Consider the following 12,280-nt stretch of genomic DNA (forward strand, 5'->3'; position numbering starts at 1 on the left):
CACTAACAATCTTTATCTCAAAATACAAGAAAGAAAATCCGCTTTTAATGAGTTCAAAGATGTGATTGTTCTTAATAGATAAAGTTTAAAGGAAACTAGAAAATTCGCATTTTGATTGGATAGTGAAACGCTATTTTCTTATAGGTTACTGGGAATTCCCTGACTAAACCAATCAAATCAGAATAAAGCTGAATTTAACTTTCCTTTGTGGTGCCACTTTAGTAGCAGTGGGATGAATTCAACTCTGCAGGCACCAAAATCGGGTCTTTTTGCCTTAGAAGTAGATAGGCTACTCAGTTCTGAAGCCATCAGAAGCCTTCAGTCAGGAGGCGATGAAGTACTGATCACCGGTTACCATATTATCCGACACTTTGTCACACCGGCAGTTTGCCTGCTTAGCATGGGGGCACTTATTTTCACACTTGTATTCCTACATCGCAAAAAGTTGGTCCGCATAACTGCCTTGATCTACCTAAAGTTGATGGGCTTCATCGATCTGCTAAGCTTGGTGGTGCTATTCATCTCATCCCTGGATTACTTCATGCCATCAAGTCATGTAAATGCATACTACACCTCTGCATTTGTACGTAGTCTGTATGGATGCCTGTTGGGATTGTTGCTCATCTCGAACTGGCTAATGACCGCACAGGCAATCGAAAGAACCATTGCCATCATTCGACCGTTTAAGGCAAAGCAGATCCGTGAAAAGCACAGACGCATTGTCGTTTCAGTTATTTGTGTAGTGTCAGTGCTGTTGACGATTCCTACACTCGTTTTGGACATCATGGAGCTGACAAGATATCGCCAATGCTGGGGCGATGATGAGCCCTGCATGGATGAATATGGATACGCTCACGATTTTAGCAAACGAGTAAGTGCTTATCTAGCAAAACTGTATTAAAAAAATGATTACGACCTGTTTAGGGCTAAAGACTTAATTACTTTTTCAGTGGTGGCTCAGCAAAACCTTAAAGGTTTAGAAACAAGTTTAATTACTCCAACTCTAATTCATCAATGCAACAAAGAAACCTTTGCTGACAAAATGTTTGCAAGTCTTCCGTTAAAAGAAATAGAAGTGTCAAATCCTTTCCGGATTGTTGGGGTTATTTAAGATATAGTTTCGTGTAAATTTATAAATTCTCATATTATTCCTAAATCATTCCTAATTTATTCTCCACTTAATATAAAAATAGGACAAACAAGTGAAACTAGTCAAGGTCACTCTAGAATAGCTCACAGAGAAGATTTTGACATGTGATTGCTAGTTTATTATTTTTAAGATCTAAAAAAGCACGTCCTGCAAGGAAAGCACGATTCACGCCTACCACTTGTTTTATGCGCTACGTAGACGCTCCCCAACATGAACACTGCCTGCATAACAGCGTTTTGTCTAACTTATTGCCTTTGTGGGTACGGTTAAATCTGTTTTACCACAGCCTTCCACTTCCATTAGTATTGCTTTTATTATGCATAAGAGCAATTTTCTTCCTTTTTTTATTTTTAAGCATATTTTTTAAATTCGTTAAAGGTTTCATTCCAATTGCTCGTTAGGAAGCAGTCAATTAAGCCTTTCATACAAGTAAAACCATATTTTCATGATGTACTTATATGACATCAGGTAAACGTCACTGTAAGAACGAAGCAACTTCCGTTTCTAAACTTGAATACAACCAAACAACCACCCAGCTCCTTTTACAATTTTGAAAGATGTTATTTTCGCTAATCCTTTGCCCTTCATTTCGTGACTAATTAATGCGTCACCAACCAGAATAATTGCACAAGTAATTGAGTGTTAGATGTACCCTGACTTACTGTTTACCCGAATTGAACACAACATCGTTCACATCATTTTAAGAGAAAAATTAATTTTTCCTTGCTAGATCTTGGCAGCTTTAGGTCTTCAATTGCTTTTGTTACACACCAGTAGAGCGGTAACCTTAGGACCTTTATATTATTACAGATAACTTCTATGAAACGTGTAAATGCTGGCATCAACATATCTGGTCTGTTACAACTAAACAAGACCAAAAGTTTGGTTGCAATTGTTCATCTCCCTTTTTGTCAGCTATAACCATATCACCATTCCCATTGTTGCTATGATGTTCGAAATATCTCCTTCTTGCGGAAGCACAAAAACCATGTGGGAAGTCCAAAGTGGTGTCCAAGTGGAACAAAGGCCTATTTCAAGCATCCTTAGATTAACACTTGGTTGGACACTTCCACACACGTAGAATGGGTTTCAACTGGCTAGCGAATTTGCAAGATGCCTTTGCATGCATTTTTATTTAAAATAAGTTCGTGCATTTTGTATAAACCTTTATTACTTTGGGCTGCGGAAAATCTATAATTTCGGGACATAATTTGGTTATTCTCCCCAAAATAAATGTAATGCGAAGGTAAGTCTTTATGTTCCACGCTACTGAAAGCCTCCAATCTCATGAGTTTTCCATTGACCAAATTCTAAAATCGGGTAAAGTAATTTTTGGACATCAAATGCTACAACTATGAGCGTAATTGTCTCCTTTTATGCCAATGCTGAAGTGTAGTCACTCTCTGTAAATATCCACTGGGACCAAATCACTTCGATATCGATGTTCTTTTGGCTGCAGTTAATCAGAACATCGTTGCCTTAATTCGAAACAACGCGTTGGTAGTGCACTCAGTCCATTTTATTTCGAAATGCGCTCTTATTGAGTAAGAATCAGTGATACGATTAATGGACCTTGGTGAATTATCTCTCCATTCGCTAAGTAAAGTTTATTAGAATAACTTGCAGTGAAAAATATGCCATTCTAATCGTGTTTGCCTTCACGCCATTGCGCATCAAATATTTTTAGAAGCTAGTGTAAAAACTCATAATGGAACCGAATTTTTACCGTTAAAATTCTCCTAAAGAATGATATTTTATCATATTAAGAAGCCGGTAATGGTAAATCAGGTAGTTTCGGATATTTAAATGATTTAACAACGGAAATTTGATAATAAATCGGCTTCCGCGCTAAATTATTAGGAGACAATAAATAAACATAGTCCATCGCCATTTACTTTTATGGGAAAGAGCAAACATGCTACGAGAAAGCACATTATTTGGCCTGCATCTATAATATAGGGTAGTGAAGAAACCTCAAAAGTTCAACCTTTTTGCCAAACTCCCCGTAATGTTCAAATTCTTTTGGACATTACACACGGGCGCCTATTTGCACATAAATATATTTTCCAGAACATCACTCCTAATTATCTGGCGATCATGTTAGTGTTATGCTATTTTCTCTGCTTTCCCAACAATCAGTTAAGATAAAATAACATTGCTTAACTTTTCATGCATCCACATTTCTCTCACAGCAAGTGTTAATCCCTAGATTTTGAGAGACTAGATCTTAGAAGACTAACACCCATGTTTTAACGTTTATCTGTTTTGTTGTTCATATTTGCTATCGTTAATTCAATAGATATGCAATAAGATGTTACTATTTTCAATGTTAGAGAAATTTAATTGCAAACTGGATCAAAATTTTATTTTTGCCAAAGTTGGTCCCAAACATTATTTTTTATACTGCTTCCCATGCAAACTCTGATCGAGTAATATATTAAAATGAACTTACAACCGGGTTTCCATTGCATTGTGCAAACTGCAAGCACTCCTTCAAACTTGTTATGAGCGCAAGTGCTGCTCGAAATCGATGCCCGAATGAGCATAGGGTTAACAATTGTCCCAAAGAATTTTGTTATCTGAGCTCTTCCTTACTTATCTTGACTACTTTTAACTCATCTGCTCCCTGTGCTGCACATCCATTAGGGGAAGTCCAACTATCCCATTTGCTTAATCCGCTACTTGCATTCACACATTTCGATTATCTGCTTGAACTGTACAGGTTTGTTTATTTTCCTAATATTTACTCTTTCAAAAAATGAGAATTCTATCGCTTTGATTATATTTTGCGCATTTAAAATGCTTAGTTTGAAACTATAATGATTGCTTTTTAACAAATCCCAACGCTTGGGTGCAACAGGTTCAGCGTTCTTCGCTTCCTCCTTGGCCTTCATTCCCTTAGAACAAGTGGACGAGTTGGACGACGACATGCTTTATTGGGTAGCAATTAGTAAAGGGGTACAGATATTGCGGATAAAGCGTGTTCGGGATGTGTTTCCTCTTTGTGGGGCGAAGGTATCCGATCCAATACGAGTTTTGCACTTTCCGACCGCCTCTCACTTAAAGGGCATATTTAAACAAATACGTATTGCATATGTGCTTTAATTTATCTAGATCTCTCAGAGGTCGAACCTGACTAACAAACCATTTTGTCGTTTACCTACGAAGATCAATTTAACTCTCGGAAAGTGAGCGAATGGACAAAAATAACATCTTACTAAATTAAAAAACCGAATATATTGTGCTCACTTGTAATAATAAACTATTCTTAAAAATTTAACTCATATTGACACAATGTCGGGTAATTACAAAGCTGCAGCAGAACTCTAGGCCAGTTGGCACAAGTTAATCCCTATATGTAATGGCACTGGGCATGCAGTTTTTGCAATACGTTGCATCAGCTCGCTAATCACTTCTACTTACTGCCCAAGGATGAATGCAAAGGTCGTTTTGCCATTAATGCTGCTCAGTTTGTGCAGTTGCCGTTGTGCGTACCAGCTAACAGGAAGGGCCAGCGATAACTACCCATAGTTTAAGCTGACCCGTCGGTTGGGGACGTACGAAAGTGTTCCAGTAAACTAGCTAATCACAGTCGTCGCACTAGAATGATATCAAACCGCAGCAGATAAAAAAACTGAAGCATGTACTATAGATCCTACCTAGCATAATTGCAGATGCTGTTATCAAAATTGTTAATTACTCAGTCACCTTATCCGCATTAGTTGTTTCACTGATATACAAATGGTTGATGCTGTATCTGTAACCATAGTTTTACCCTACGTATTGTTGCTGTGTAGTATTGTTTGTGCGGGCTCTACCATTATACGTTAGGAAATCCTATGCTAATCCCATCGAAGAGAGAGTAATTCAGGGAGCTTACGATTTTTAAAATGAGAAAAGCATTAGAAGTGACGACTCATCGGAGACGTTGACAGCGCAAGTGACTTAAAAATAATACCTAATGAAAAGTCATTTTAAGTGTATACGAATAATTTTAATTTTACAGCCAGAGAAACACATTTTACGTACTAGAATTCCTCAGCTATAATTCCAAAAGCTGCAAGGTGGCAATGTTTCATTCACTTCCTTCTCTCTGACGCATATATAAATGCCACTAATAATTCAAAATTATCTTAATAAATTCTCTTATTGTTTACAGTTATTGGTACCAAATGCAATAGGAATCGTATGTAATCATGCATTTTATCATCGTTTCTCGATCCAAAGTACCATGCTTAAAAATTTTCCCTTGGCAAACTGGTTTTACATCCATGCGAACTAATATTTGAGATTTTGAAGTCCATGCTCACCGTTATCCGATTACGAGAGTAGGAAAATTTGATTTTCACCTTATGTCCATACTTGTCCCACCTTTTTTTGCTTTAAAGCAGCTTGTTTCACCTCCTTCATGTGGTTGGTGAAAAGGTGAACAAGCTGATGATTTTACAAATAATGAAACAGAGCTCGGTTAATAATGGAGTGATATTAGCAGCGCAATTGCCACCAATTTCATGCTCTCAAAACTGAATTTAACTCTGTTTTTTGGTTCATTATGGGTTAGTTTTGAGAAAAGGGTTAATTTTCCGTTCACATAGAAGGTGTATTTAATTTGGCAAACGAAATCTATCATGGATTTTGAATGTTTTTTTGGTGGAATAAAATGAATATGGCACTGCGATATAATTAGCAGCATAATTTGACACTCATTTGTTAGTCTCGTGTGAGACTGTTTCTTCAAACACACGGAGGGATTTAAAATCGGTAAATAATGGGCTCTAAGAGCAAAATGAATATTTTTACAAATGGTTAATAGTAAAAAGAGAAATTGTACTAGCAAAAATAGATTTATTTCACCGTTCTTTCTTGTGACTTAGCGATAGATCCTAAAGATCTGAAGTTGAGTGCATTAGATTAAGGTCAGAATAAAATTATAAATCGCAAAAATTACATGATCTACAAAGCATTTTACAACACATTTATTGACCTTTTTTCAAACGCGAACCCCTAATGTATTTTTGAACTCAATATGCAGTTGTCGACCGGAAATTTGCGTGCCAAACATTCATATATGCTCTCCGCCTTGATACGGTATACCTACATATTCCAGTCTCATGAGTTAGCAAAAACAACTATTGGCTTTCTGTAAATCAGTGAAATATGTAAAATGGATGGGAAACTTTGTTTTTGCGAATTTGATTTATCCATGTCTATGCCCTCTGACTGGCTAGATTTCATTTCATGATAATTTCATGGCAAAAATACCAGTTCTTTTGCCACTTGCATTTTTCCATCCATTTGCTATAAAACAAATTTTACATTGTAGAAAAACGCACCAAAAGAGGAATATTCAAGTTTTTACCATCGACTTTTGCAAAAGAACCGAAACCAGACGCACTCTTTTAACGGAAATACGGGTTTAAAAATCGCTAATTTCGTGGAAGATAGATGGCCGGAATCGCTGAAGCAGTTTCAGATTGTACAAGCCTGGTTGGTGCACTTCTTCATCTTCTTCTTTTTGCCATTTGTATTTCTATGCTTGGCGAGTTTTTGCCTCCTCTCGGCTGTCAAAATGTCCGGCCGCTTCGTTAGGCAGCACTGTATTCGTGGTGGAGTTGAATTCCACAACACTCTACGCGAGGAAGCCCGTATGACGGCTCTCATCCTCTGTCTAATCGGAGCCTTCTTCATCTGCCAAAGTCCTTTTGTAGCCTACTCTGCTTGCCACAAAGTGGGGATACTTTCTAAACCAAGCCGTAGTCACAGTCTTCTTCGGGCCGTAATCACTCTTGCTCTCGCGCTGAAAAGTGATTGTACATTCGTTTTTCATTGTTGGCTAAATCAGCGGTTCGCACTTGCTCTTCGGCGTATGCTGTGTTCATTCTCTGTAAAAGCAGCTTCTGGCCACTGTTACGGAAGTAAATCCTATTCCCAATATGACTCTCAAAATCGCTACAGCTCTCATCAAGCTCAAACTCGCTCCCTTATCAAACACCACGTAATTCAGCAAACCAGTCGTACAGAAGAAAGGCATATTAAAATATTGCTGAAAGAAATAGATTATAGGCGAAAAGCTGTAGTCCATTTAAATCAAAATTTTAATAAGACTGAAGAAAGGATACGCAAGGTGCCACGGCTGCCTTTCTCAAAGCCTATTGAAATGGGCCAAATGGGTCTTAATAAAGGAGAGGAAGGAAATAGGAAGATTTCATTGGAGGATGCAGTGCAAACTAAGGTAGCTGAGGAGCCGCTTTTTAAAAAGCACTCTACAGATGGTACACTGCAAAAAAGCAATAACGACCCTCGGATCATCTTGACGCCCCAGACTCATGGTAGTAAAAGTCCAATGATGAATGTACCGAAGCATTGCGGCAGAAAGCAGATTCACTTCTTCTCCGAAACTGACTTATACACGTCCTGTACAACGGCAGACTGTTCTTGTGGTTCCTTATATCAAGCTACATCATTCTGCTCTTCTTTGGACTGCACAGTCGAAACAAGTGCACAATGTAGGTACTCTCTGACTAAGTCTTATTCTCTCCCACCTTTGAATTCTACGAATAGCCCTTTTTATCATCCGTTTTCTATCCCATATGATGACATTTAAGTACAACGCACACCATTCAACTCCTAGCTACATTCCCCACTCACTCATAAGCAGTCCTATTTTAGAATCCAAATAAACACTTTTTTATTTTGAAAAGTCTTTTTATGAAATCGTTAGCAAAGTCTTCCATCAAAGGATGAAACTAACCGCGTATCAAGATTTTGCATCCAAGGCTGGGTAATTGTCTTCGAAGCGAAGAGTCAGAGTTGTAGTTCTCATGTCTAACTGATTTTAATTTCGCATAGAAGAGTAATTTGTTTTGCAAATAATAGCCTGATTAAATCCATACTAACAAAGATAGTTTTCTGAATAATTGCAAATGTTTAAATAAGACGTAGTTTTCAACACAGAGGCACTATACTAATTCAGTATAAATATACGTAACTCTGCTCCGCAACTACTTTCTTTCCATGCATACAACTCGGGTTACTCTCTGTGGCTGTCGTTTCATATTGTTGAAAATTTTCATCAAGCCTCAAACCTATCGGCTTTTTAGGGATAATTAAATACTGTGGTTTAAGAGCATTCGGACTAAATCACCTTCTTGAAGCATTGATCGTCTCAAATGGGTACAATTCAGTACTGAAGAAGTCTTCTACATTGTTTCACCGGCCTGATAAAAATGCAATTTGGGGAAGCGAATCTGAAGGAACTCACCAATTAACATCGTAATCTAAACAAACTAGGGATGTATGCACTACTTGTGCATATTTAACAAGGTTTTAGAAACAAGAAAAAAAAATTCGGGCTTTAATTTATCATTTTAATGGCGTCTACAGTAAACCGTAAGGGTGATTGAAAAATTTAGATCAGTACCCTGTAGGCGTGAGCAAGGCAAGCGATTCATTCACAGCAAAAATTTACAAACCCTGCTGAACTTATGAATTGCAAAAAATTATTTTGCTTGCTAAATGAGCAACGAGTTCATTCTCTTAATGTCACAGTCAATTAGATGGCAGATGTTTTTATTTATTCTTTCCAACAAAGTAAGTTAGCACGTCTGCCAAGACCTCATAAATATCACAGTAAGTTTAAATAAATGATGAAACACAAATGCTCTTAGGCGACTAAAAACAACTCCTATTTGAAGTTAGAACTTTCAGTAACAAAGAGAATTGATAGTTATCTTGTAAAACCTAAAAGTGACAAACAAATCATTTTAAAATGAAATTATGAGATTTTCTCCAACCACCAACCTTCCCTGCTTTTCACACACATGCATCAGCCAAATTTTAATCTCTCCGGGCTACTTTACTCCATCGAGCCTGCGATTCCAGCCGCTTTACACTCCTTGCAAAGCTATTGATTGCAGTTGATTTTACGTTTAAGAGAACTCCCATTTCGGCATTTTGGTGCTCCCCAAACTAATAATACATTCGTGAGATTTAGATTAAAAATTCCCTTACATATGTTTATGTCGAGTAATCACGATGTCCGACGAAAGACACATCATTGTTTACATCCGAAATATTTTACGTCATAGATGAGTATTTTGACTCAAATAGACGGCACAGTTAACGTCATTATTAGGTGTGCGACTCACCTCCTATTACTCGATATCGTGTTCATGTACAATTTGTAAATTTAATTAAACCATCAAGTATGTGAAATTATGAGTCTTAGTAACATGCAAAGATAATGTATGATCTGGCTTTGGGTAGCCCTGTAACTCATCTGATACCTGCAGAAGTTACCTGGGGACAGTTAGGTATGTTAAATGACTCACTTCGTATCAGACTGGGCTGAATGCTTGGAAACGTTGTTAGACTTGTTTCGTCACCTCCTTATAAGTTTGGACACCTTAATTTCGATGAATTGCGCAAATACGTTCTTCGCATACCAATTGTATTAAACAAACAAATCAGAGGAGTGATGTAGGGTTTTTAAATTGGAAGTTTAAATAAGCAAGGCAACGTCAGCAACCTAGTCTTGTGACACCCGGATAAAGTGCTTTTATTGCGAACTGATCGAGAAGTCTATGTAACGGTGTGCGCCTTTCTACGCAGCTGGAAATTTAGCTTTGGCGGCATGAAGCAGTCACAAAATGTTCGGCTACCTTACTGTGCATTTGGAATGTGCGTCTGCATAATTCTGCCTAATAATACATCAAACGGAATATGTAATATCATAGAAGCAGTCAATATGGCTTTATAAAACTAAATAAAAACCATCACCTGATTTGGTGTATCTTTACTATCTGCTAGCTTTTTGATGGTGCCTGAAGATTGATTTCATTCTTTATCCGCTTTGTGGCACTGATGCTTCATTTGTATCATATAACTAGTAGGCAAAATGCAGGCTCTCAGTGGTAAATTACAGCAGTTCACATTGCTACGGAATAGTTAATGCGCTTTAATACATATTTTCGCGTAAAACAATGTGCAGTAGTTTTACATGAAATTAAGCCTGTCCAAAACACATTGAATAGGGTCGGTATTTCTGTTACTGCGGTGAATGACAGAATATAAAACCTGACTGTTAAAAAATAAGGCAAATTTGACCGAAGCAGTCCAGCTTCACAGTTTTTGCAGTCAAATCAAGCAATGAGGTTTTGATACATGTTCATAAAAGAATATTCTAAGTCTTTGTAATTGCGTTATTGTCTGCTGTCTTTTTAGCTTTACTCCTATTATTTCCGGTGGCTAAATTGAAATATTTTCTCGGTCTTACGGGTTACAACATACCAAAGTTTTAAATTTAAACTATGTACTCAATGACCTCATTCATTTTCGGTTATACCGTTCTTCTTGTCGCAGAATGTCCCTAAGGAGTTCACACCCCTCTATGCGTTTTACGGATTGACTTATGTGCCCCTGTAATGGACTGCGAATGGCAAGATAGGAAACTCTCTTTGATAAATCAGCCGCCTCGTTACCTATCGCGTTTGGGATGTCAGTATTTTGCAAGTATTTTCTGCATAATTTCATCCACAAATTCCAAACTACTCATGGTCATGCTCAAAGGCAAGCTGTTGTCATGCGAACTAAGTGATAAGAAAGGTCTATGTGGACGTTCCGATATTGAAGATTACTGCCTACTCTACTTTCTTAGACAGAAATCGGAGTGACATCCACCCATTCACCATTTCTGCGTGCATTTAGCATGTCCAACGAAAGATTAGAGTACTCTGCTAATAGACCCCGTAAAACAGATTTGATATTCTTGTATTAAAGGCGCTCAACCACTTTGGTTTCTCTATCCTGAGAGACTAGAGCCGTTGTCGTGCTGAAAAGTAACCCTACTTTAAGCCACGAAACTGTACAATGATACGAAAATACTTACTCAAACTCATGAGTCCTGCTGAGTAGCCGGAGAAGGTCACCTATGCCATCCCTAGTCAGGATTAATTGAATAGAGCCTATTTGTAGCTAGAACTCACCATTATATCACATTTGCCCTACACACACAAATGATTGCAACCGCCACTATTTTGCAACGGCTTTCTTCGGCAGTTTAGCGTTGAATGCAACATGCCTAAGGTAAGTTTGGCATTTTGACTTTATTCGTTAGAATTAGGTCAAATTTGTTTGGTTAGTGGATATTAGGTGATACGAATTCATAGGTTCAAACAGAGACGCTCCCCACCTTAATAAAAGCTTCTATTATCTCGATTTCAGGATCATCTCATTACCAAATTGCCATTATACACGAAAGCACCATGCCTGCCTTGTCTACTTGATACCCAATTCCACATCTCAAATCTGGCAACATCACTTTCCGACCCCATATCAAATCAGCAAAATGAATGCTAGAATATGTCTGTAAGGATAACAATACATCTTGATGCAAGCTATGTTGATTGCTTTGTTAATCATACCTTTCTTTCACAAGTACTTTGGAGATAATGAAAACACGTGATTGCCGGCATGTGACTTGCGCTCCGAATAAATAGCAACAGAGAACACGGGAGAAAACAGACAGGAGAACATTACAATTCCGATGATAATATTAACAAAAGACCATAGTTAATAAATAAGGCCCTTCACACCACTAAATATTCGTTTCTGCTTAGGCGGTCTTTAACTTTTTGAGCGACGACGTCCCAACGTTCCTCTCGCATCCCTTCTCGGCATCGAGCTGCCCAAACTCGCTTACTCGTGTATGATCAACCGGATACAGCCTATAAAGTAACGAAAGGGACTATGTATTAAATGAATAGTGCTTCGACTTGCATTCCTGATACCAATTAGCACATGCGAAGTTATGGCACAAAGATAAAAGAATAGTTCTGGGACAACACTAGTAAATTTGTATTTTCGGTGGAAGTTAATCCAAGTCGGGTAATGGCAAAATGTGTTGGTTTTGTGTTGTCTAAAAATTTAGGTGGTTTTATTCAGTTTTCCATGCCATGCTTTTCATACAAAATGCTTATATAAAATCCGATCTGTACGATCTACGATTACCGCACTAGATTTGAAAAGCTGAAACAGAGGACACGATCATGGACGACAAGCAAAACTCTAGTTGAGGACGCAGATTTGAACTCGTACTGCGCAACGTTATTAAGACAAGCAGATAAGCTCCGG

The 12,280-nt window shown here is 37.8% G+C and overlaps 2 protein-coding genes across 2 annotated transcripts in view; one reads left to right on the top strand and one right to left on the bottom strand. All coding sequences in view use genetic code 11, as the record gives it.

The window, feature by feature from the left end:
* Positions 1–232: 232 nt before the first annotated feature.
* On the top strand, positions 233–7,149 carry EGR_01417 (hypothetical protein; the record flags this gene model as incomplete). The annotated part of the gene is made up of 3 exons (XM_024490666.1): positions 233–871; positions 6,474–6,926; positions 7,045–7,149. The coding sequence occupies 3 exons, from the start codon at positions 233–235 to the stop codon at positions 7,147–7,149; spliced, it is 1,197 nt and encodes a 398-aa protein (XP_024354990.1).
* A 4,613-nt stretch (positions 7,150–11,762) lies between these two features.
* The window catches only part of EGR_01418 (Cleft lip and palate transmembrane protein 1-like protein), a gene marked incomplete at both ends in the record, with an annotated part of 5,687 nt that continues 5,169 nt past the window's right edge, over positions 11,763–12,280 (bottom strand). Inside the window, one exon of the mRNA XM_024490667.1 lies at positions 11,763–11,874. Coding sequence (XP_024354991.1) covers positions 11,763–11,874 — 112 coding nt within the window. The remainder of the gene's footprint in view (positions 11,875–12,280) is intronic.

This window comes from Echinococcus granulosus (assembly GCF_000524195.1).
Source record: "Echinococcus granulosus chromosome Unknown EG_S00005, whole genome shotgun sequence".
NCBI lineage: Eukaryota > Metazoa > Platyhelminthes > Cestoda > Cyclophyllidea > Taeniidae > Echinococcus > Echinococcus granulosus.